Source organism: Toxorhynchites rutilus, chromosome 3 (genome assembly GCF_029784135.1).
Source record: "Toxorhynchites rutilus septentrionalis strain SRP chromosome 3, ASM2978413v1, whole genome shotgun sequence".
NCBI classification, from domain to species: Eukaryota; Metazoa; Arthropoda; class Insecta; order Diptera; family Culicidae; genus Toxorhynchites; species Toxorhynchites rutilus.
The window spans coordinates 23,210,610-23,238,374 of NC_073746.1; the positions used below are offsets into that span (position 1 = coordinate 23,210,610).

The 27,765-nt window shown below is 39.7% G+C and overlaps 1 protein-coding gene across 1 annotated transcript; it reads left to right on the forward strand.

Moving 5' to 3' along the window:
* The first annotated feature begins 46 nt into the window (after window positions 1–46).
* LOC129777302 (zinc finger protein 594-like) lies at window positions 47–27,421 on the forward strand. The gene is made up of 6 exons (XM_055783520.1): window positions 47–282; window positions 464–973; window positions 21,411–22,355; window positions 22,420–22,857; window positions 26,090–26,482; window positions 26,601–27,421. The coding sequence occupies exons 1-6, from the start codon at window positions 160–162 to the stop codon at window positions 27,174–27,176; spliced, it is 2,985 nt and encodes a 994-aa protein (XP_055639495.1). The 5' UTR covers window positions 47–159; the 3' UTR covers window positions 27,177–27,421.
* The last annotated feature ends 344 nt before the right edge of the window (window positions 27,422–27,765 follow it).

The following is a 27,765-nucleotide window of genomic DNA, read 5'->3' on the forward strand; positions in this document are numbered from 1 at the left end:
TCGTACTACCCACCCCGGTATGTATCACACTGCACTTAGTATTCTCGAATAGCGCCGGCATCTTGTCACTGTGTGATTTTCTCCCATCGCTTTCCAGCGACATTTTGAGTGGTGAAAAGTGCGTCCCAATTCGCTCGGATCATCCCAAAATAACTCGCGATGGACGGCTGGTGCCGTGTTTGCTCACGGAACGATGATTTCCGGCGGTTCCCTTTGTTCGCGGTAGCGGAAGTGAGCCAGGAAGTTATCGCTAATATGATCACTAGCTGTACCGATACACAGGTACGTATAGGCGTAAATGGCGTGAGAATGAAGGGGGAATTGTTTTTCTGACTCTAATGCCCGACAGAGCTCGCGTAATAATTTCGACAAACAGTAGCTGCGCTATTGAAAGTTTTACTGATGATGAAAATCTTTTCAACTCTACAAGTGTTTATTGAATTTTGTTACAATTTTATTTCAGGTGTCTAGTGAAGATGGCTTACCACAACAAATATGTCCAGACTGTTTGATTGCGTTGAGCTTGTCGTTTTCCTTCCGCAAGTTGTGCCGTCGTTCGGATGCTAAATTTCGGGAAAGTTACGACGGAAGAACCCTTCTGCAGCCACAGGATTCGCACGCTCGGCGCTCCCAGTCGCAAGTGAATGATGATAATACCTTCGATATTGTTCCTACCATCAAAGAGGAGGTGGAGTTTTACGATTATGAGTGTAGTTTGCCACCCCAGGAGGACCAATGGGTCATACAGAACCCGAGAACCATCGGTGAAGGGGCCATGACAGTAGTACACAGTACCGGCCAATATTACGATGAGGCTGATGACAACGGAGATCAGGACGCAAGCGTAGTGGTACCTATGGTGACCCATGACCCATCGGTGTTTGGTGAATGTTCGGGAATCGGTCGTAAGGAAGAAAAATGGAAGAAGAAACCGCAGACACCCGAACGGTTCAGCAAACGGATCCGGCGGCAGGTGAGTGGGATGACTAAATTGTCGCGAAATGATTTCTGTCGGTCAGAGTTTCAAATGCATCTGTTGTTGATCTGGAAGATCATTAAACATTATACGAAATGTCTGCAGCGTATATTGTTCGCGGTCGTCTCTAAATACGGCGGTGAACCTGTTGGCTATTTATAAATGATTGTTTAGGGTCATAGATTGGATCTGTCTAATGATCCCCGATTTTTGAAATTAATCGTTCATCCACTAATCGAATACTTTTCAGCAGTTTGTTATTCGATACGATTAATCGCTCCAAATAATCAATTAATCGTCACACTGAGAGAAATAATTAGTTAGACTAATATTTCTCATTTGTTAGAAAGCCATCTGGAATCAAAAAAGTGTTCATTCCGCCTGAAAATCAATTATTATCTTTTACGCTCCCCTTAACTCGTAAACGAAGCTCATTGCGCATCGACGGCATTGAGCTTCTTTTAGGAGTTTAGGAGAGCGTCAAAGATAATGATTGATTTTCAGGATAAAACTGCAGCGACCGTACGGTTTTTTGCTCTGGGTTTGGATCGATTAATCGACGTAAATTATTCGTTCGCTTCGATTATTGGTTGTGCAGCATTCGTTCGATTAATAATCGATTTCTGAAGGAAGTATTAGATTAATTGATTAATCGAACGATTATCGGAGATCACTAGATCTGTCTTTATCATCGGAGTTGTCAACGAATCTATCAGACATATTATGGTGATCATGCAGGGCTTGATTATTTAAGCAAATGCTTGATTGCCTTTCTCGGTAACAGCGCAATAAATTCTTCTCAAATTTTTGTTCGTCTGGCTTGCGTTTTAGTTATTCTTGAAGTAAAACTTTAAAATATGACGTTTTCCTCTTTGACTGAACCACAATATTTATGACATAACATTTTTTGTCTTTATTGATAGATTTTCACCCTTGAAACTGATCCCCCCTTTGGGAGATTTTCAAGGGTCAAAACAGGTCAAACAGGTTTTTGAAATTTGGACATGATTATTTTCGCGCCACCCTAGCATAGAGATGGGCAAAACGGTTCATTTTAGTGAGCGGCTCAGAGCCGTGCGCTCAATGAAAAGAGCCGGCTCATTTGAGTGGTTCGACGGGTCATTTCAAGAACTGGTTTATTCGGATATGTAAATAACGGAAGACGTAAAAAATAAGGTTTAAAACAATAGTAAAATATATTACTAATATATAGTAAAAATATTACTTTACTGAAGGTTTTCTCTGATGTATTTCCATCACAACAATCTTCTTTACTTTTTTAAATTTATAAATATTATCCATTCAATGTTATCTGATGAAAGTCTACAACATCTTTCACTGCAAACTTATCCTGCTTTCGGAAAAACTCGCTCACATGGTACTGAAGTCGCCGAAATACATAATATCTTTCCTTTCATTCCACCAAAGCAAAGAGTTGCTTATTCTCAGCAAATGTGGTTCCAGCAGCTTTTGATCATGTGGAGATCGAAGATTCCCAACCAATGCATCAAACTCCTCCCATACAGAAGACCACGCTTCATCACTAACGATTTGTGATAGTTTCGTAGGCGGGTATTCCATGAATGTCATTTTTTAGCGTCCTTATCTGGTGTGCGTGGTTATACTTTCTGTTATTCCCAAAACGTTTCTGCTTGAAGCGAGGATCTAGCAGTATTGGTTAGACTACTAGTTCTTCTGACTCTAGATCTAGCGATCACTTTACCAGCTCCGAAAACAATTCATTACAGAGCTTTTTTATAATCACTAGAATTGATTTCTCTTGATCCATATAATATTGATCATGTCGAATTATCAGTCGGTAGAGTACAGCAGTTTTCGATAACGACACAGTTTTCTCCCCATTTTATACCCCGAACATTTTTAAAATGTTTCGAATGGAATGTTTTCATAATTAACTGTGTTGTATTTGTCAAATCATTTCATTCTATATCCATATGCGGGAGATGCATGAAAAAAGTAATTGGCCATTTTGGAGTTGGATTTATCATAAATAACTGTGCTTTGCTAGTCAAGCCCTTTCATCTGATACCCTTATTGATGGGGTTTCAACAAAATGTGTAGTCTGTCATTCTATAACGGCCGCCATCTTGGATTTCCATTTTACAAACATAACTGTGTCCTTCTAGTCAAATCCTTTCATTAGATACCCATATTGATAGGGTTTTGAAAAAAAAATACATATTTCACCATTTTGGGGTGGCGGCCATTTTGGATTTGCATTTTTCATAAATAACTATGTTCTACTAGTCAATCCCGGCTCGTGAGCGCTCGCCCATCTCTACCCTAGCATCCATATTTTGTTGCCATGTCGTTGCTTAATAGAGTGCATTAACCCTTTGCGGTCGGAATTCACTTCCCTTGGGAGGTAGGGGGGTGTTTCAGCGGATTACCCGGATTGTCCGACGCGAAGGCTTTCTTAACGGCACTAATGGCCTCTGGGCCTAAAAACGTGAATGCCACTTGATTACACAAACACTTTTTCCTTTCGCTGGTGCAATTGAATCGGATTGTTCAATTGCATACACGTGATTATGGGAACTACCGCCCAAAACGAACTGTGATCCGTCTCGCTCTCCTTTTTACTAAGGACGGGCTGAGAAACCTGGGCACAAGTTTCACTAAGTTCGGAACTATAAAACAACCGGTGGACTTCGACCTCAATGGACTAGAGGAAATTTGATTGGATTGGAAAACTGAAGTGGGATTTTATTTACCGTCTGTATTCTTCGGAATTCTGACTTAGACTATCCTAACGTGGAACTATAACCATATACTTCATACATATCTTAGTTTCATATCGGTTACACTTTAGTAACGTAGGTAACACATTATTTTCAAGAAATTCATTAGAGGTTAATTCCATTTCAAGAGAAATTCATTTTCAGTTTTAGAACTAATTCTGATCAGGGGGTTCATTAGTGCTCGAATATTGTTTTCTTTATCTAAGAAATTTAATGAATTGACTGAACTATCTCGTGTTTCATCGTATTCCAAACATTTCTAAGTGTAATTCTAAATTTGAGTTATTTTTCATAGTCGTGCGTAGTTGACATATATTGTATATAAATTCAATATAACATTGCATAAATTTAGATGCGTAATGAAATGTGATAGAATGTATCTCAACTCTCCTGTACTCGCACGCAGAATCGTAACTCGTATTCTCACAAACTGTGCGTGTCTCTGTAATATTGCTATTGTGTATTTTTAGGCGTTATTGGTATTTATGTATTTGAAAAAAAAAGATATAATTGAATGAAAAAACTCAAGAATATATTTCTTTTTTTAATTCATTCAGTTTCAGTCACCTCATTGATTCTCGGCCTGTCAGACCGTATGCGCGAGTACAGAAGGGTTAAGCATAATATAAGAGTCTTGTTTTGCGGGAACCAATTATCTTTTTAATTAAATTTCTTCTGATGATACAGTAATGAAATTTGAATCGCAAATCGGTCGATTAGGTTTTCCAAAAAAATGCGCCGATGTTGGAACTCAAGAAGCATTTTGTTTCCAATAGCTTTTAATAAAAATAAGTTTTTTAAATCGCTCTTCTCCCATCGTTGGTCTTAAGTAGGTTTTCAGTCCACGAAGAACTAAAAAAATGTGTTCGATCGATGCTGTGGTTGGAGGAAGCGTTAGATCTGCGAATGAAACAATTTCCGGAAAAATCGCAGTTCATTGCCTAATTTCACTTTGTCAAAATTAGAGTTCTCGTTGTTGTAGTATATGATACAGAATGTCGGTATGATACAAAATCCAGCATGTATTCTTGCAGCCCTGGTGCGAGTGAAATCGTATCATCATCCCACTTGGTGTTACCTTGATACATTTCTTCCAGACAAGTAGAAATTTCTTTATTATATGTTTCAACTATGTTGATCATCCTAGAGCTGTAGGCCCACTTGATTTTGCACAAGTTCGGGATCTTCTGCTGCATAAATTCAACTCGTAATCGCACTTTGGATAATGCCAACGAAGAGAGGGAAGAAAAACATTTCCTTGTTTTTGAAATATTCGTGCAAGAGTGCAGAAAAACAATATTGAGAACATGCGCCATACAATGAATATAATCAGTATTTGGAAACGACTTCTCTGCGATCGCCTGGAATCGTCCTATATCTCCTGACATCTATCGAGCTCTACCATATGTTAGCGCAACCAGCTTAGCAGGTGATACGCTAAATTAATGCAGTAAACTAACGACATGGTTAGTTGAGGCTATACCGGACTTATCAATACCAACTTATCTCAATGACACACATCTTTTGAGTTTAATTCGAGACGAATGTCAAAGGGTCATGCGTTTTTGAATTTATCTAATTTATATTTTATCATTACTACTCACCGTCGTTCAAGCAATATCGTAGTAGGATCCTACTATTTCCACCAATTCTGATGTTTCTGCCGTGGCATTTATGAAGACGGCGAACGACATATCTTTCGTAGCCAAAAAGTTACATATTTCCTTATAGTTTCCTCTATTTACAGACGTTATGCTTTCATCGTGACCTCGGAAGCTCAGCCCATGTGAACTGAGAAGATAAACTAATTCAATGAGGATTTTCATGCCTTCTCTGTTTTTCTTCACAATTGAATTATGCTTGTTTCTTACGACTTCATTAGCATGATCTAACGCATCTTCAATGCAAGTTTTCTCAAACGTGCGGCATGTCATGCTGCTGTTGGTGTTTTCTTTGGTAGCTGAATGAAGGGTAGATAGGGGCAATATGATCCCCCTAAGAATGAAACGTCCTAAATCATGTAGAAACATTTATGAATTATGCTGCATGTTAAAACCTCACGATTTGAAACCTTATTGATCGATGTATATTGTATGAATATGCTTTTAAAAAGGTTTATGTGGAAAACTTACACTTTTAAAAATTTGTTCCATTTACGTCGATCAAGAGCGCTACGGGGCAAAATGGGCCACCATGCGGTGCAATATGACCATGTTAGTTGATCCAATCTTTTAAGCATATTTTCGCTAGGAATTGACGTAACAAATGTATAAAGGAAAAGTTTATTCTATTTTGCATTTCATTGAATTTCATTCAGTTTGTACCCACGAGTGGCATTGATAGCATTGGCAATGCGATTGAATCCTTGGCGGCCGAGGTACCTTCTGATGTCCGAAGTGAGAGTTGTGGGTGGCGCTCTCAAAAGGTTGATAAATACCATTTCTTTCGGTCAAATCATACGCCAGCTGCCGGATTTTTTCTCGTCGCTACACCGTAGAACCGTTTTTCCATAGAGAGAATATAATCTACAAGTTCGTTACTCTTGGTCTGTCGTAAAAACATTACTAAATGATCCGAGCAGCTGGAGCTGCAAAGGATCTCCACGACGTAAATAACGATTAAGTGTTTCTCACGAGACACAAGGCACTAAGGCTACATGTTGCACTGACAAACCGCTCTTCACTGCTTCGATTGCCGCTTTCAAGCTGGTCTGTGACCATATTTTAAGATCTAATGTTCTGGTATAATTCCGCACCATGATTCCACATCTAGCTATTTCCAAATATGTTTACAAATTTTGACAGCTGTATTTACAGGTTATGTTGAAAAAATACCTAGTCATATTGCCCAAGCAGGTATGCTCCATACATTTACGCTCAATAAAAATGAACTGATCTTTTATATGGAATGGAAGTGCAGCGTTATAAATCAGTGGAAATGTTCAGAAATAATACCAGTACGAATTGATATGAAGAGCAGAATTATAAATTTCAGTAAGAAGCGTACAGAGCTTATTTTGTTGACTGCTTTTCTAATATGGTACTCATGATAATCAATCAGTGTGAGATTTCTTTCAATATCTTTATAAAACAAGTGAATTTGAATATGGTTTTCACGGAGATACCTAATAAGAATCAACACAATTGTTGGAAAATAAATGTCATTGGTTGAATAACAGACCCAGACGAAGGGTGGCCCATTTCGCCCCGCCTGGTCATATTACCCCTATCTACCCTATTTATAGCGAAAGAAAGATAATTGAAATCTGTATATCCTACTCTATCCCACACACTGTTTTCTGCAGGGTTCTGTAACAGCAAACAAGACCAACAAAATAGCTTTACTCTTGTCCCTGAACCACAAAGCCACTTCGTGTCGTGAGCTGTTTCTAACACAAGTCGGTTTTAACTCGTCCTATTCTGGCCTCGGAATACCAATTTTCACAAAAAAAGTTATTTTTTTCCACAGTTCTTTTCGAAAACGGCCATTTCAAAAACTCATCGACAGTATCCTGCCCAACAGAATTCATATTAATTTTTGATTTGTGATGATTTATCGCGAATCTCAATCGGTACACTAAAAAACTGGATGAAATTTAGTCATCTGGAGTGCGCCAATCCGACTGCGAATCAAAAAGCGTGGAAATCCTCACGTACAAAGCAAAATATGCACGATATATACACTTTTTTTTATCCCATTTATTTATTTAAGGCTCATTAGCATTTTAGCTGTAACAGAGCCGAATTTTAATCGTGTACATGTCGCATGGTTACCATATCTATAATTAGCACATTACACAGTTGCCATTCGCGATATATACACTTACACATTGGCAATTTATTAGAGCGTGTGAGCGCCGTTCTATCTGTTCACCGAAAAAGTGCACAGAGACTGATGTCGATGACGTGATAAATAATCGGCACCTAGTGAGCTTTCAGAGAGCTCCTAACGTCACGCAAAGCGCATCGTTTGCTAATCCGAAGCGTGCATGGTTGGCTAAGTTCGGGAGAGAAATAAGATAGACTCACGATGAGGGGACCTGATTAAACCCACCACCGTCCTCTTCTCTTGTGCACAAAGTCCACTGCACGAAATCGTTGCCAACACGTTGGAGCTTCAACACAATTTTATCAATCAGTGTACAGATATACAGCGTGGACTCGATTATATACAGTTTTTGATTTCTCTTCACTGTATATAATCGAGTCAAAAAAATATTTTTTAATCGTTTTTTTTTGCATGTTTTGAATATAAAAGAGGAATTTGATTTTTGGTTAATCCTCTTAAAATCAGAAAACACTTTTCTCACATGAAAAAAATAAATTTATCAAAATTCTCTCAGGAAGTGATAGACGATCAAATTTGATGAAAAAATCCTTCTACGCATGTGTTCGAATTTGAACAATGACAGAGTTATTGAACTTTTTTTGTTTCGGACTTTGTTGCCTCAAACTGACTCTAAATTACAAAGTACGCTACGGAATACAATTCTGTTATTTTCATTCGAAAGATAAGAAAATTTTGTACAGGATATAGTAGCGGAACATATAAATTAGTTCATTTCAATAACATTTTGTAAGTGAAAAACTGTAAAGTTAATAATTTTTAACGTGTTATTAATAATTTCATCGTAAAAATTTATATTAAACTAGATTGTTTCTATCAATTAAATTGAAGCTCTCTAACCGCCCAACTATTTTTTCTTTGACACCCAACTTCTATCTTTCTTAATTTGGCTTCAATATCGATATAAACAATTCTTGGTGAAAATTCAAGCAAAATCTTCAAAAATACCGATTTTTACCCCAATGTACATGTAGCCACTTAAATTACATTTCAGCGTTGAAAGGTTACATTTCTTCTTTAAATAAGTCATATTTGAAATATAAAAAAAAGTATTTTTTTCCAAACTGTATATAATCGAGTCCGACCTGTATGTAATTTTTGTACACCAACCGATGTGCACTGATTGGGGAGAGCGTAGAATGGTACAAAATAGAAACCAATATACGTAATTCTGCACAGTGCGCGGACTGGAAAGCCGTATGTTTTCCATACTTTCCATACGTTTCTTTTTTGAGCTCTAGTCTGTGCATAGCATAGTAGGAGCGCTTCACATTTTTTCTTTTTAAATATTAGGTTGTGCTGTGAACGAGGTGCACATATGGACGAGACGCTCTGATAATTATTGATTGTAGCCGTTTTTTTGTTGTTTTCATGGCTTTGGACTAGAGGGTACTATATTTTTTTAATATTTTTTTCTTTCGGAAGAAATATAAATAACATTGAGTGGAGTTGAGATTTTGACAAGTTCTGCATCGCAAAATATTTGTATTAGTAAGTTCTAAAATTCATTTGAAGACAGTTTGCAAGAATTTGAATACACAAATAAGAGCAAAAATAAAGTTTTTTTCATGGTGACCCTAATTCAACTCAGAAAAGGGCGCTATATCGATTATTTAAAGAGATATAAATAAACTTTGTTCTACAAAGATGTGTCAAATAATTGGGCCTACAACATTGTCGAATCATGTTTACCTCTATCTATAAAGATAAGAAAGTTATATTTTTTATTTCATCGACAATTCTGGCCACCCTATTCTTGATAACATAAAAATGAGCGCTCTATTATATGAAACAACTTTGTCGAAGACAGTTTTTGTCTAGAGAATAATTATCGAGCTCTAAATGCTAATTTTCACTTAAATGCACTTCTTGGACCATTGTGCAATGATAAGAACAAGTATGGAAAAGTTCATTCGCTCATTTCTCCACAACTAATTATAAATCACTCTTGTATCTGCTTGGAATAATCATGGCGAAAAGAATGCAGCGAGCAATCGTGAGATTGCACGATGAATCATTTTTCACTCTCCGACCTCCTTCATTCGGGACTGTGAGTGAACATAACAACATTCAATTCATGAATACTCCTCCCATGTATGATTTTATTTTCCCTTCTACTCTCTTCCTTCCTTCCTTCCCATCCAAATGCATTTGTTATCGGCAATGCACATGAATCTACCTTCCCGCTCACCAATAACTTGCGTTAATATGGTCTTTTGCCTTGGCTTAGATCGTTTCATACTAAAAACAAAAAAATGTCATTGCAATAGTGCACAACCACGGCTTACAGAGACAAGGCTAGCTACTCCAGATCAGTCATTTTTTAGTGACGTCATCTGAATCATTGAAGTAAACAATGTGTTCTGGATTTACTTTGATGAACATTAACTAGGAGGAACATTTTGAAATTCCCTTACCTGTCGTACTCAGAAATAGCCTCCTGTACGATTTCCTTCCGTTCGGATACGGTGATTTCGTTTTTCGCAACAAAATTGTTTCCCGCAGGCAATAATTGGCTTGGAACCGCATCTTCCCGCAGCATTCGTTTGCTCCATACGGTGTTTAGTAGAATGTCCTTCATTCGGTAGTCCTCATCTAAAAAGTGATCGGAGCATATTCTCGCCTTGGCTACGTTCAAATCACTGTTGGCTTCGCAAACATTTATCCACAAAGAACATAATTCTCGGTTTTTCGGAAAGCGAAAGAATCTTTTTTTTTTTGGCCCGATAATGTCATTTTCATAATTTATACACCCGCTCACAGCGCATTGAACAATTTTCGATTTTTCATTTCAGGAACATTTAATTGCGATTCACATACAACATCCACGTCCCGTTCACGTTCCGTCAAGTCACGTTGCGTCAACTATTCTTCCAAGCTGTTCAAATGCAAACATTCACATACACCGGCAACGGGAACTTCGACTTGCCGTTGCTGGTGTATGTGAATGCTTCAATAGGAATTCCATGGAAGAATAATTGACGCAACGTGACGTGACGGAACGTGAACGTGACGTGGATGTCGTATGTGAATCGTACTTTACGCGTAAGTCGGAAAACAAAATACAACTGGCGACTGTTTACACTGACGAATCAGATGACGTCATCAAAAAAAAATGTTTACTCGCTAAAGAACTAGCCTTGTCTCTGTAAGCCGTGGTGCACAGGAAAGTTTCCTGAGGAAGAAAAAGTCCCGAGCGGGCAGTCTTCGGGTGTAGACTAGAGATTGGCAAATCAGCTCATCATGGTGAGCGGCTCAGAGCCGTCCAGCTCATACAAGTGAGCTGCTCATTCGGAACAGCTCTTCAGCTCAATTGAATTTTGCGGCTGTCCACACAATTGCATAACTACCATGGGACATTTTATAGTGTTCATTTTCTTAATAGACGGAAATCAAAAAAATAAACGAATTTAATTTGTAATTGTACACAAACTAAATTTCATATGGATTCTAATAATATAATATACAACAAATATCGAATGCTGAAATCCAACATAGAAGATGCTTAGGATATGCTGAACTTAAACAACAGAAGAAAGAAATATTGGCTGAGACAACGTTTTTTGATAAAACTAGCGAGATATTTTTTTTGCATCCAAGGATATAAAAATAAATCCATTAATAGGCGCAACGAGAAGCAATTCTTCGCCATGACAAAGGTAACAAAAGGACCATTATCAATCATCAGCATTTATGGCGGGTAGTTTTCTGAATTGTTTTGATTCAGCACGCGGAAATAAATTTATGCGTTTGAACAGTCATGTTTAAATAACAATATAATATAGTGATTCCATTTACAAGCATATAATAATTTTTATTATTTTGTTTGGCGATGTAAGAAAAATTTAATGGAACGATTGAATATCTTCAAAACAAAAACCTTTTTGCTCTCTGGCATCTCTGCTAAAGCTAAAGAACGAAGAGGGACACACGAAAACAAACTGACGTCATATCATAAAGCGCGGGAGACGAAAAATTCTTCCGCGTCTCAAAATTCACACTCTCTGCTGCTTTTGCACTCCACAGCTATGCAGCTCATCAGCTCAACAGCTCAGCAGCTCATCAGCTCAACAGCTCAACAGCTCATCAGCTCAACAGCTCAACAGCTCAGCAGCTCATCAGCTCAACAGCTCATCAGCTCTCCAGCTCCGTAATGAGCTGATGAGCTGCGTTGTTTTGATTGCGAGCCGATCCGAATCCGCTCACTATGATGAAGCGATTCGAATGAACAGCTCATGAGCGGATGGCACATCTCTATGTGACTGTGGATTTGCCTGATTGATAGGCAAACTGGTATTTAGATAAAGGGCATTTGGACATGAATACAGACTTTATGTATTCATATAATACTTTTTCCATAGTTTTCAGCAGTATTGATGATAAACTAATTGGTCTGAATGATTTTGGGAGTGATTTATCACGTTTCCCAGCTTTTGGAATGAAGACCACTTTAACGAGTCTCCATGTGGAAGGAATGTGCTCTAGTATCAGACTTGCCTTAAAAATCTCGATTAGAGATGGAATCAGCTTAGATTCTCCTTTTTGAATCAGGGCTGGAAAAATTCCATCTGCACCTGCGGATTTGTATGGTTGAAAGGATCTCACCGCGCTTTCTACTCTGGCCCTCGTGAAAACCATTCCAGCAACTATCTTTGCGACATCCTTTGCACTTTGAGAATACCTTCGAGAGCAATTCATGTTGCGGTTGTAGCTAGGACTGGTATCAGAATGAACCGATGTAGATCCCGGGAAGTGAGTTTTCATCAGTAAGTCTAATACTTCTGAGGGAGATTTTGTGAACGACCCGTCGTCCTTTTTGAGGGAACCTAGCCCGTTCGAGTGGTCTTTTGCAAGAGTCTTGCTTAGTCTTGCAACGATTGGGGTACTTTTAATGCTTTCGCAGTTATTTACCCAAGATTTTCGTTTAGATCGTCTTAGTTCTCTGTTATATTCGGTTAGGGCACTCCTATATTGAGACCAATCCGAATTAATTTTAGCTCTGCTGAACAGCTTCCGCGCTGTTTAACGTAGCCGCTCGAGCCTTTTGTTCCACCATGGAACGTTTTTTGTCGAAGAAACTCTCTTAAGTGGACAATTACTGTTGTAGACAGAAACTATCGTATCATTTAATTCTTTTGAAGTTTTATTCGAGCTGTTGAATCGACCTTATTCTTGTGTTAAGAGTTTCTGACTCGCGTTCAAGTGAATATCGTTCCCAGTTGGTTTTTCTTGGATCACGATATTCTCTCTGTACTGTCAAGTCACCATCCCATTCGAAGATAATGTGTCTGTGATCAGACAAAGACGCCTCTTCCGAAACGTGCCAGTTGTGTATTTTCGAAGAAATTACCGGACTGCACAGTGTTAGGTCCAGGACTTCTGGTCTGATAGCGTTTATAAACGTTGGTTCATTGCCTATATTGGCAATGTCAATGTTGTTTGAAGAGAGAAATTCTAAAAGACAGTCACCTCGACTGTTTATGTCAGTACTACCCCACAAAGTGTGATGAGCGTTGGCATCACAGCCGATGATGAAGTCTTTTTTGATTTCTCTGCTGATAATTTACGAACGCCGCAACCTCTTGGGGAGGTGCCTCAGGTACGTCACCAGGGAAATAAGCCGACGCAATTATTATGTCGGATCTTCCATTGGCGGTTGGTATCTCAACTCTGATCGCGACGATGTCCCTTTGAATGAACTCTGTTATAGGAAAACATTTAATATTTGCTTTTACTAAAACAGCAGTTCTTGGGGAGTCATGCTTGTCGTCGTAGAATAACTTGCATGAACCAGTATGAATACCAAGTATTCTTCCTTTGTGGACCCAAGGCCCTTGAGTTAAAGCTAAATCCATAGCGTCTTCAATAAACCTCCTAGACAGCACGCTAGACGCTGCTTTAGCGTGATGGAGATTTATTTGCAGAACCTTAGTGTTCTGCGTTATTTTCGACCGCTCGTTTTGTTCATTTGGATGTGGATTATTCATAGAAGTCCCACGAGTCTCGCGGTAGAGAAGGTCCACTGCATCAGTGACCGGCTTAATGCAGCAAGGGCAGACGATACTGTGGAGGGTGCCCTGGTGCTCCACAGGCTCCGTTAACGGCAATGTTTAAACCCCCCCTACCATTCATCCCTCGGCACGGGTCGCTTCACACCTTGGTTTAGGGGTTTATCCATTACTTCCTTTCCATAATAACCATGGATAACAGCTATTACAACCATCCTCCTTTTCTGGGGCTTTGGACCCACTGCTCTGGTTTCTCAATAATTCCAGGTTCTTATTCGGACATGTCATTATTGAGATCCGTCATTCGCGCGCGGAGTTCGGCGATTTTTTACTTCTACTTGTTTCCCACACAGTTTTAGGTGGTCTATAATTTTTTTTTTAATATTTCGGAATGCCTTCACAAAGTTGCGTGTTTCGGTTACCTTTTCAGGTTTCCAAAAACATAACATCGCGATAGGAAGTTCTATAACAGTACACCCGACGATTACCGGAATTCTCTCGGTTACCTTCTCAGGTTTCCCAAAGTTAACTCTCCACTATCGCGATTGGACTTCGATAAAAATGCGTGCGATGAATAATAGAATATATAGCCGGTCCACTTAATACCACAGGTTTTCTTTCTCAAGATACCTAAAGATAATATCTCCCGCGTGTTATGATTTATATGATTTTCTGACTTTCGTTTCGTCAAGCGGTCAATAGTTTGCGTATACATAATCACATCACTTACCACAGTGAATCCTGATTCATACCTCTTCCCACTAACAATTATCCCTCCCATGATATTCGCTAGGGAACCACGCTATAGAGGCGACCCTTCTGGCCTTCGGGCGGTGAATATCACACTAACATTCCTTCCCTTCCCCTGGTGACTGTAAGGACGTGGCCGGCGTCGTTATTGACCATTCAAAGCTCGAATCACCGAAAATTGCACAACGAGAATGATTTGCTAGTTCCAAGCGTCATTCTGTGTGTTCTTTGTGCAATTTGGTAGGTTCAGGTCAATCGCGGAGAGCAACTACGAATTGTACAGTCTACCCAAGCTCACTATCACTGTACAGTCTACCCAAGCTCAACTATCTACCTATATTTTACTGCCGCAATCGAGGCTTCAACTACTCGGTCACGGGTGCACATACGGAGAATAGAAGGGTGATTTTTATCTATGAATGAGTGTTGTTGAACGAATTTCGATGCGATTTTGCCCATACCTCGATAAGTTTCATATTCCGTGGATTTCGGGCAGTAAACCACACACCTAAATTGATTGCGCGTGGGATGATCAGTATTTCTGATTAAGGAACCATCCGGTAGCTTGCTGATTTGCTTGAGTTGGTCGATTTGCCGTTTGTTTCACAGCTCAATGATATAGGAAGTTCCCATGTTCTCAGAGTATTCTTGATCTGGATGCCGAGGAACGCCTCAACTGTTATCCTGATCTCAAAAGGCCGTTTAGGTAAGGCTTTATCTACTCCCTCAAGTCGTAGCACACGTAATGTCAGTTAACATGTCAAATTAGCGCTTATTATTTATGAAATTAGGATCATTTTGAGAAGATTATGAGAATTTTGTGGAAAAGATCAGATACGGAATCACGGTGAAAGTTTCAGGTTCGATTTTCAATCAGAACAGAACTATGTGAGAGTATTTCGCTTTAGAAACAAACGCTTTATTTCTCCAATGCCATGCAAAATATGGACATAATTCAAATGTACCTTTCTGAAGGTAAAAAAATTAAAGTACCAATTGTGTGCTTATTTTTCTGTTTTTCCTTACCAGACAAGTGATGATTGTGGTGATGGTGAAGAAGCGGCGTACGAATCGAAAGAGCTCGAAGTACTGAAAAGTTCAAGAGGAAAGGATATTCTTGCACTAGATGGGTATGTTTTCTACAAGAACTCGCAGGTAAGTTTCTTGGTGTCATTAAGAGTTTATATATCTAGTCCCATTCTTTGCAGAAAGGAAACAGGTGCTATTGGGAATGCAAGGGACATTCGCGGAAGTCCGAAAGCAAATGCCCAGTGCGTGTGACGACCGACTTTTTCGACAATCATCACGAGTTACTTTCTCACAAGGGGAAACACACTCATCTACCCGATCCGTCGCAGATACAGGGAATCAAACAGCGAAACCTGCTGAAGGAATGTGCAACCACAGACAACAGCAAACCGGAGGAAATTTTACGGCATGTTTTCAATGTCGTACCTCACGAGCAGTCTAATATCAGTAAAAACGCCCTGCGGAGAATAATTCAACGCGCACGCATGGAAGAGCACCCTTCCGAAACTGTATCTTTGGATGCGATAGAAGTACCCTTTGAGGCTTTACAAACCTTGAACGGAGCACAATTCTACCAGGGCGATATCAAAGCGGACAATAAAAGAGCGTTCATATTCGCCAGTCTATCTGGTTTGAGAAATCTCTCTACGGCCACTTTTTGGCTCGGTGCCACCACATTCAACGCCAAAACGGGAATACAAAGACAACTGCTCACAATCCACGGTAGTCTGAGTCCTCACCATCGGCAAACATTCCCAGCCGTGTACATTCTTTTATCAGCCTCATCAGAATTGTTGTACCGGCAAGTTCTCAACAAGCTAAAGCTATTGACAGAAGGGCTCGGCTCGAAATTAAACCCTCAACTGATCCTTACCGATTTTGAACAACCATTGATTAATGCTTTGGAAACAGAATTTCCCCAATCGAGAAAATCGGCCTGCTTCTTCCACTTATCACATTATCTATTCCGTGCCGTCGAACAAAATGGACTGTCAATGGCTATAGAGAAAAATCATTGTTTACTACAGAATTATAAACGTTTGAAGGCATTGGCCTTTCTTCCTCCGGAGCATATACCAAATGCGTACTATGTGCTAAAGACTAACGCACCACTGGAGCTGCATCCCTTCCTGGAAGAATTCGGTGCAAACTACATTTTTGGTAGAGTCGTGGTAGCAGGGAACGGATCGGCAATGGTGCCCGGTCGGCCGACATTTGCTCCATCGTTCTGGTCGGTGCACACAAGCATAATGCAAAGCATTCCGGATATCTCCACTCAGACCAAAGAGTGGCACTATCGCATGACGCGCCTCCTGACAGCACATCACGGTGATCCGCTACGCATTTTCCGATCATTCCAGCAGGAACAGCAGGAAGCGGAAAACAAAATGGCAGCCGATGCGGTCGGTTTGGGTCCGTCAAAGACGCTCGAAGGTGGTGATCAGCGGCACGAAAGCATACGCAATATAGCGACAAACTTTACCAGCTATTCGACACTGCAATTTTTGGATGCGATTGCTGATAATTTAGACAAATAATTCAATCAGCCCAAATACTTAAGACGAGCCCTGTATGTGATGTGAACGTATATGTTATGCCATTCATTAAATATTGCTGTTTGTGAAAATTGGTTCTGTTGGTTGTTTGATTTCGTATGTTACAGTAGGAGAATAATATCGATATAGGTTCAGTGAAATGAGACAGAGATATGCAACGTTTTAAATATTTTTGTTCCTCTCTCCAAGACCTCGGGGTACCTAAGTACAGTAGAGCACCGATTATCCGCTCAAATTCCACAAAAAATTATATTCTCAAAGAAACTGATTTTAATGCAAGCACCAACATGAGAAAAAAAAATACCAGCCATCCCATGCTAAACCACGGATCCCATCCCATGCTGTACTAATCACGGATAACGTAATAATGGGCTAAAAATGATGTCTATCCATCTACAAGGTCGTGTACACCAATGGTCAGACAATGTGAAAGTAATGAACAAAACATAAGAACATAAGCCTACCACTTACTGACAAAATCCGGGAAGGCCTATAGATTTACTATGAAACTCGTTGTCGCAAATAATTCAAAAATAATTAACAATATTTTTTTCCACTTTTTACAAAAATCATTATTAGAAAAAAGCGGAAAATTGATTTTTCGGATTACTCTAAAATAATGGCCATAATAAAAATTAAAAAAAAAATCCGGGACTAATATTTTGCGATAAAGAACGATACTACCAATTTTCACGAAAATCTGAAAATACACCGTATGCAATATGTTTTATTACACTTCTTCATTTTGTTTTGTTTGAGCATTTCGTCTAATAGGGGATATTTAAAAACTATAGAGAAGGTCTGAGACCCGACCGCATTATTGACGTAGGACTACGGAATTATTTTATTCAAATCGCTTGTTTATCAGTTCGGGTATTATTTTAGAATGTATCGAAATTAACAAATAACTGTATAGTTAGTTTTGGTGATCCTGAAAAGGGTCGATAAGCTTGCTTCCGAACAATCAGTATAGAATAGTTTATTGATGATTTGTTAGTGTCATCGCGAGAACAATACACAAACCAACCATATGTCGCAGTTTGTTTCCTCGCGTCAACGTACGCATTGCATTGAATGTTTATAGCGACGGCCTTTTCCTCATCAACACACATTTCTCCACCAATTCATTTTTTTAGATTATATTGGTGTACCGGTAAGTTTCTTGGGTTTTACAACGGAAGGCGTAGCTTTATTATAATTCCAGTGAATCAAATTTCCTGACATTGTGCGTCAAAAAGTTGAAGCGTAAACAACATAGTTTTTTGCCACTTCGAATATGTCGAATTTCGTACCAACAAGTGTTTTTGCGGGGAGTGTTACTTCATTACTTCAATATGAAGAAAAAAGCTGCGAAAAGTCATCGCATTTTGGTGGAAGTTTATGGTGACCATGCTCCAACTGAGCGAACGTGTCAGACGTCAGACGTGTCAACTGCTCCAATAGCATCATAGAAAGGGTTTTTTGCATCGAATCGTTACTGGCGATAAAAAGGTACCTTGCTAATAGAAATGTGAGGCATTTATACACATGATGTTTTTCCCGCGCCACAATATTTCTAGCCTACTAAACTTTTCTAAGTGGTTGTTTATGTTTCAGTTGTTAACTGCTGCGATTTATTCCGGTCATGGCCAGAAAGGTGGGAAAAAGTTGTGACTAGCAATGGGCAATACTTTGAATATTAAGTTTGTAACCATTTTTGCAGAATAAAGCATTAATTTTTGAAAAAAAACGAAGAAACTTACCGGCACTCCTATTAGAAAATATCTGTAATGACTTTTATGCAAAAATACAGTTGTACAATCATATATCAATATAATCAATACTCTCATTTGGTGTTAACTAGGCGTACCTCACGACTGTATTGCATAGGATGTTATCTTCATTTTCTATGACAGATAGTTGCACAGTGAGAATGTCATTCGACATATATAGCCACCGTCGTATACCACGACCACTTCTTCATATGCATGTATTCTGTTCATTCGTCTAGTGATCCCAGATTTTTGAAATTAATCGTTCATCAACTAATCTAATACTTTTCAGCAGTTTGTTACTCGATACGATCGCCCCCAAAAAATCGGTTAATCGATTAATCGTCACACTGAGAGTAATAATTACCCACATTCCGTTTTGCCTGCAAAGGTTGGTTCGAATATAATGTCAATCATCAACCCCAAATGGTGCCACATTTCATATCGTCGACCTGCTTGCAGCGCTGCTTCCAACGTACTAATATGGCTAATATGGTAATATGGTTGAGTTAGTAATGGAACAAATTACCAATTTTAACCGAAAAAATGGCAGAAATATAGATGTCTGACCAGGTCCATCAGCAAATGATAATCTTCGATCGATCAACAAAAAAGTTGGTGGCTGCTACTACTTAGTCATTTGTTCATGATAATCCGAATGGACTTCTAGTTTAGCTACGGCAATTTTTGAATAGTCACTTAGTACCGAGGGCAGGTAACCCATCGGTTGTGTGGTATATAACAGACCAGTATGTATTTTTGATGCCAAATGTCTTAAAATGGCATGAAACGTCGAGATCTAGTGTCATCTCGAAATATTTTTTCTTGTCAAAAATCGGCACTCTGGGGCTCGGGACTTTTTTCGGAATACGAAACGAAAAGTATGGTTTAGGGTGCCAATAAAAATAGTTATCTCGATTTTTCGTTCGGAACTTGCTACGAAATGTTGGTTTGCACAATAATATACCCTATGCAAAATATTAGCTCATTCGGACTTCATTTACTGGTGTCGCAGACGTTAAAATTTGAGTTTTTTGAAAACCGAAAAGCCACCGGAAATCGGGGTTTTAAAAAAAAATGGTTGATGCCAAATGTCTTAAAATTGCATGACACGTTGAGATTTACAGTTATCTCAAAATGTTTTCGTCGATGAATGTTGTACTTCGCCGAAGCATTTTGCCCGTTATTGACTGAGAGGAGGGGTCGATTCCTGACCGATTAATCGTCAAACTAGGACCAGCTACTTTTTTTTTATTTACAATATTTAAATTTTTTATTTCAATTGGATTCACGGTAGAATGTAATTCACGACCAGTTCGCTCAATGTCTGTAATCAGCCTATCGTAGTTTGCATAAATTCTACAACATCATAATGAGCACACCATCGAGTTTGCGACAACCTTTCTACCGTCACACCTGTGTGGTTCATAAGCACATCCCAGCGATGAGTTGAAACTGCGAAAAACGAGTAAACTCTGGAAAAAGAAATGTACAATGCTTGACTTACACTGCAATACTTCAACTTCATGTTACGCTTCTTAACACATTGCGGACCGCTCACGAGTCTTCTCGTGTTTCGCGTTCCGTCTGTTACGGATGGGTCACGAAATAACCCATGTTTTCTACACTTGATGCTTAAATACTTGGTTTGCCAAGAATCTAACAAGACCTACCGATGGCTCGCCTTCGTTTCATCCACACCGAAGGAAACGATCTGATTCGTGGAATCCGAACAAATCAAACGTTCAAGTTTGCCCCAAAACGTGCGGTCCTTAATATGTTAAGAACTGGGTCGTACCAACTCTGGAAAATATTTTGAGAAATGAACGTGGAAACTTTCCAAAATGTCCATACGTTTCCAAATCCATGGGAGATCCAGAAGATCGGAAAATCATTTGCTGAATGATAGACGACAGGAAAACTGAAAAATCACATGTGCTGCTCAACATGTACAGAAGGAAGTCATTGAGAAGAAACGTGAACTTATTTCGAAAATCAAAGATCTTAGGTAAGTCCGGGGGCATTATTAACATCGGCCGCACGACCAAATATCTATGGAGGAAAGACAATGTACTGTGTTTGGTGGGTTTAGATAGGGTTGATCTACTATGAGCTACTCAAACCTGGCTAAACCGTTAATATAAATAACGAAATAACGGTGTTATCATAACGATAATAATACTACTTTTGGCACTAGTCGCGCTGTGTCTTTTCACATGCTCAAAATATTAACCAAAATATGACGATCGTACTCGTGAGAAATATTTAATTCACGGAATAGCTCTCTCAAACTCAAATGACGGTTATCGAGCACCTTCCTTTTGTTTTGTTGATGTTTTCGACAGTAGTAGAGGTCGTTTTTCACATCGTTCATCTCTTCGACCGTCTTTCAATGCCTTTTATCATTCATACACCCATGTTTTCGACATGTGAATGACCAAATGTGTTCTGTAACGTTTTCAACGCATAGGAACATAAAATTTTGTTTGCAACACAAAATTTCACACATATCTTCGACAAAAAAAAAGTTAACTTGTACTCAATGACATTGTAAACAAACTAAATGACAGATCGCGGTAAAGACTAACATAAAGACCACTGACAGTAGCTCCAACTTAAGAAAAAAAATAGAAAATTGTTCAACGGGAAGATTTAAAATTTCAATATTTGTCAGAATACATAGCAAATTGTATATTCTAATGTATAGTCAATTTCTCATATTTCATTTACAGGATAGTCCCATTTCGAGCGAACAAATCGCTGCCGAGAAGCAACTGTACGAATTGAATCCCAACTGGAACAGCGCTAACACTGAGCCAGTTGTTGCCGCCAATACTGGTAGTGTCACCAACCCCAACCCAGTCCAACAGCGCTGTGAGTACTGTAAGAAAAAAATGAAAAAATCCTACAAGCATCGTAATGGCAAATGTCTAGCCCCGAAAGGCAAGAACGCTTCCAGACCCCGATGTGTTTACTGCCAGATGTCGTTTGTGCGTAGCACGAATATTTCAACTCATTTGCGAAACAGCTGTCGAGTCTATCGGCAGTTATGTAACCAAAAGAGAATCGAGGCGTTGGATGCGAGTCATCAATCTACCGTATCAACAATTCTGCCCAGTAATGACGTGATGCGAGATGGCGCAAGCTCTCCAATGCAAACCGACAGCCATCCCGAGACAACCGATCAGAAGCCCATTCTGCGGAAGCCCCAGACGAAAAAACTAACCCGTAGCAAATGCCAATACTGCAAGCTATCATTCTCCAAACGGGGAAATCTCATCAACCATCAGCGTGAGCGATGTAAAATCCTTAAAGAACGAAACAAAATAGAACCTCTTGAAACATCCGGTACCAATGTCGAATCAGCCTGGGAAGACATTGTTCCAGAGCAACCAAGACAACTACGAAGGTCACAAGATATCAGAGCGTCCACCGAAAAAAAATTGCAGACTGACAAACCGCAGACTGAGAAAACGGAACCAACAATTGAGGCGGCGACGAAATGTGTATACTGCACGCAAAAAGTGAGCAAGAAAACTCGCTTCCAGCATCACAACGGACGATGTGTGCTGGGTAGAGCGAACGCTGAGCATCCATGTGCCTATTGTCCGATGGCCTTCTCTTCGAGGAGTAATCTGCTTCGACATCAGCGGGAACGATGTCAGCCGTATCGCGAGGTGAGATTATTCTTTTCATATATTCCTTATAGATTCATCAGTCTCAGTTCTTTGAATCCCATAGGAGCATGATATACCAACTGAATGTGGTACAAAGGATTCGACTGTAGGCTCTGAGGACCGCCAAAATGAATCGACCAAGAAGCCGCAACCTATTAGTGAAACTAAACGAGAACCGATTGATGAGAAGCCCACCGTCAAAAGCAGCAAGGTTAGAAGACCATTCTACCGTCATCGGCGCCAGCGAATCAAAGATTCCGAGCGATCCAAGCTGAAAGAAACACGTCGCATTCGCCACAGCTTGGCTGACAATAATCAAACGCTAGAGTACTCGTGCGGATATTGTCGAAAAAGTTTTACTATACGAGATGAGCTGCTCGAGCACCAGCGATCGTGCAACGTTAGAAAGTTACACAAACAGGTTAAATGTCAACACTGTGGAGTAACGATCTCGAATCGAGGAAACTTGCGGAAGCATCAACGACTATACTGCAAACGTATTGTGAGTTCATGGTTGACGAGTTTCATGCCAACTCGTCTTAGGAGTTGGCAGCACCATCTCAGATAGTAGCGAAACGTTGTGGGTGTAAACACATGGGTCTTTTAAGCAACTTTGCATACTTGAAATATTCAAAAAGAATTAGACTACTTTTTTAAAAGAGCCAAAATTTTTCTCTTGATCTTTTACAAAAAATTATAACTCAAAAACCATAATACCTAAAAAATTCGGGTCAAAGGATGAATTGTAAAAAATCGTTTTTTTCATAAAAAAATACCAATTTTTTTTTGAAAAAAAAATCTCGCTGAAAAAGAAGTTTTAAAAATTAAAATTAATTTTTCTCAAAAACATATATAATTCTAATTTTCAAAAAAAATTATATGAATAGCTCTTATAATTTCCAACAAGTCGTCCATATATCGGAAGACGGGCACTTTTACAGGGAAAAAGTTTTTCTAACAACAACTTTTTCATGTTTTCTTTGAAAAAATTACAACTGATCCTAATTTAATTTAAAGTCAAGATAGCAAATACTGTTTTCGGCAAAGTTTTATATATTATTAAAATATGAACTTTCGTCGAAGATGTCAACTTTGTATTTTTTATAGTTTCTGGAATATAGGGCGTTTTGGTATGAAGACCCCTGAAAAAATAATGTTTTACTCGTTTCATTTTTGTGTGTAAATTCTCGCTTTTGACATGTTTCTGAATAGAAAAAAGTTAGCATAACATGATACATACAAATCGCAATAATCTATACACACAAATGTTACGAATTGGTAATGACTGGACTAAGCGTACCATCGGTACTTCGCGCACCTGCAGGCATAAAATAGACCCCATTCGTGGTCCTTAGCTTCCTATCCAGTCCAGCGTCCGATCCTCATGTTAGGGGCGGCTGATCACTGTCTTCGTGCCATCGGGGACTCCAAAAAGATCTGTGCACGACGGTCCTCCGGCTTGCAAGCCTCCCAAATAAATAAGTACAGGAAAATTCACAAAGAAATTCGAGACAGGACAATCGGACTAAACCCACGCAAAGAACACAGACTAGAGATTGGAAACTCGGAACATGGAACTGCAAGTCTCTCAATTCTCTTGCGAGTACCCGAATTCTTTCGAAGGTGTGCTGAAAAGGTTCGATTGTTCCAAGGTGGGTATACCATCTACCAGAGCTGCGGCAACACACAGGAGCTGGGTACAGCTTTCATCGTGATGAGGGAGATGCAAAAACCAGCGTTTGGCTGGTGGGTGATCAATGAAAGAATGTGCAGATTAGGGCCACTGCGAGGCCACTTCTTCAATATTAGCATTACCAACGTCCACAGCCCCATCTAGCTAACACCGATGACGATAAAGAAGAATTCTACGCGCAGCTAGAGCATGAATACGATCGCTGCCCAAAACTCGACGTGAACGCCCAGGTCGACCAAGAGGAGGAGTTCAGACCGGTAATTGGTAGGTTCCGCGCCCATCAGCGAACCAACTAAAACGGCCTAAGACTTATCGACTTCGCTGTCTCCAAGAACATGGCCATACGTAGCATCTTCTCTCAGTACAGCTTCCAATACCGTTACACCTGGAGATTACCACAGCAAACAGAAACACAAATTAATCACGTTTTGATCAACGGTCGGCGCTTCTCGGATATCATCGACGTCAGAACCTATCGTGGCGCTAACATCGATTCCGACCACTACCTGGTGATGGCCAAACTGCGTTCTAAACTGTCAGTCGTCAATAACATAAGACACCAGCGCTCACCACGGTACCACCTACGACGACTACAGGAGCCGAACGTTACTGCAACATACTCGCAGCATCTTGAAGCTGCGTTACCGGGGGTTGACGAACTGGATGCTGCTCCCCTCGATGAATGCTGGAACACCTTGAAAGCGGCAATTAGCAGCACGGCAGAAATCGTCATCGGGTATGAACAACGAGGACAACAGAATGGATGGTTTGACGACGAGTGCTGAGTGTTCCTGAACGAGAAGGATGCAGCACGCGAAGCCATGCTGCAACGAGTGACAAAACGTGGAACGATACAGACTGAAACGAAGGCAGCAAACACATTTGTTTCGGGAAAAAAGCGCCGCCTGGAAGAGAAAGAGGTGAGGAAATGGAGCTGCTTTATCGTTCTCGAGAATCGCGGAAGTTCTTCAAGAAACTAAATGCCTCGCACAAAGGCTTTGTGCCGCGGGCCGAACTGTGCAGAAACAAGGAAGGAGACATCTTGACGAACGAATGCGAGGTGATCGAAAGGTGGAAGCAGCACTACGATGAACATCTGAACAGCGCGCAGACAGGAGACCAAGACGGCGTTGAGGAGGACTACGCCGGTGCAATGAACAACGACGACGTACCACCCCCGACGATGGATGAAGTCAAGGAGGCCATTCATCAGCTCAATAACCACTAAGCAGCTGGCAAGGATGGCCTCGTAGCGGAGCTCTTCAAGGGAGGTCCGGGAAAACTTGTAGAGTGTATGCACCGGTGGATAGTCAGGATCTTGGACACAGAACAGCTACGGGAGGAGTGGAAGGACGGGGTAATCTGCCCCATCTATAAAAAAGGCGACAAACTGGATTGTGCTGCGAGTATCAGGCCCCTAAGCACCACATCTTCGTTAACACATGATATGAAACAATCGACTGAGAGAGCGGGCTTTCAACAAGTCTAGTCAGTTTATCTGCTTCGCCGGCGACGTGGACATAAATGTTCATTGAAAAATTGTTGTTAGAAAAACTTTTTCCCTGTAAAAGTGCCCATCTTCCGATGTATGGACTACTTGTTGGAAATTGTAAGGGCTATTCATACAATTTTTTTTAGAATTAAATGAAATACGTTTTTGAGAAAAATGAATTTTTATTTTTAAAATAATTTTTTTTCAGCAAGTTTTTTTTTTAATTTTGATATTTTTTTATAAGAATTTTAACGGTTTTCTATATTTCATCCTTTGACCCGAATTTTGTAGGTATTATATTTTTTAAGTTATAACTTTTTGTAAAAAATCAAGGAAAAAAAGTTGGTTCTTTTAAAAAAATTGTCTAATTTTTTTTTTAATATTTCATGTATGCAAAGTTGTTTAAAAGACCCATGTGTTTACTCCCACAATGTTTCGCTACTATTTGAGATGGTGCTGCCAACGGCCAGTCGAGTTGGCATGAAATTCGTCTGTTATTATTTTTCTGTTCCAAAAAACCAACAAACATTTACCAATTTTACATCACAGCCCCGATCGGATGGTATTAAAGCGGAAAAGATGGAGGAAGGGGAGGAGGAAGAATCTCCTAAAAAACAAAAAATCGTCAAGAAAATATCAAAACAGGAAAAACTGAATGATAGTGAGGTTAACATTGGCAAACCGGCGGAGATAGATAATAAATCTAGCGAGGAACAAGCAGGAGGAGGAGCGAATAGCGTAGCTGAACTAACAAATTTTAACCATCCCTGCGAGTACTGCAAACGACCGTTCAAATCAGAAGACCGAGCGCAGACGCATTCACGCAAATGTATTGTGAAGCGATCAATGAATCAGTTTAATTGCAATCTCTGCTCTGAGAGATTCTCTAGTAGAAGCAACTTGTATCGCCACCAGCGAGTGCGATGTAAACCTCGTAATAAGGTTGTTATACTTTCTTATATAATTTTTTTTTTCTTTTTTTTTTCAACTGGGTTAAAATCAGTTTTGTTTAAAACAGATCTTTTTCAATTAACTTTTTTATTATCTTGTTTCAACACAGACTAAAACTCACAGCATACTGGAGAATTGCGTGAAATTTGAACCCATTCTTAGTACTAAACCCGAGCGAAAGACTCAAAAGGCTGACCCAGATGATCAGAGTGTATTCTTCAAACCATTGCTCGAACCCGATTCAAACGCCATAACTCGTCAAAGTCTAGATAGAAAAACGGATGTCGGAACTGATAAGGATGAAGGTATTTTGTCCGACGAGAGACAAGCCCACATGGATCAGGATCAGGCTACCCGTCAATGTTTGGATCAAGAAAAGGATGACCGAATTGAGGAAGATGAGTATGTTTTTCCCGAAGAGGAACAACACCCCTCGGATCAGAGTCCAGTGGAGGAAACACAGCCAGAGCCCAATCTCCAACACAATAATAATGCTGAAGATATTAAAGAACCAGACATTCAAATAGGAGCGGAAAGGGGTTTAACTGTAGATGAAAGAAAGGAAGATAATAAACCATTGGTAAATAAAGAGGAACTAGCTGAAGAAATTCTTCCCGACGGTGTACAAGAACGGGAGGAAGTGCTACATGAGCCCATAATAGCGGCGGAAACGGATAAGGTATGAATGCAATGACTAGGCATTTTTCGGAAACATTCTAGACGAATTTGTGTGTAAGTTGAAAATATTATTGTAAATGGAATTTACATATTTACTTTTTCATCGTGACGACCGTGATCGGACATACCAAGTATTGCACAGATGTAAAGTCATAGGGTTAATGTCGTGGCTAAAGATGAATAGAGATGAAGAATATATATTACAAAAAATATTAAAAAAAAAACACGTGTTGATAACGTACATACTCGAAATATTATATCCTCATTTTCAGAGAGTATCACACGCCATGATAATGAAGCCGCAATTTGTGACAGAATCTTTTTCGCATGTAGATTTCTACGACTTGCCCAAAATTCGTCTAGATCAGCTATATTCAACCTGTGCATGCGGCTCACCGGGCTCTTCTGGTTGGCCCGCCTGGCTCGAAACCATTTTGAATGTGCAACAATCACGAAAACTTATAGCGAATTCGTTTTTAAAACTGAGTCAGTGCCAAACTGACTCTGTAATAAAAAAACCTTTTCAGTTTCACGAATGCGGTGGTTTGTTGGTGTGCGTTATATAGTCTGATTTGTTTATATTTACGACGGCAAAT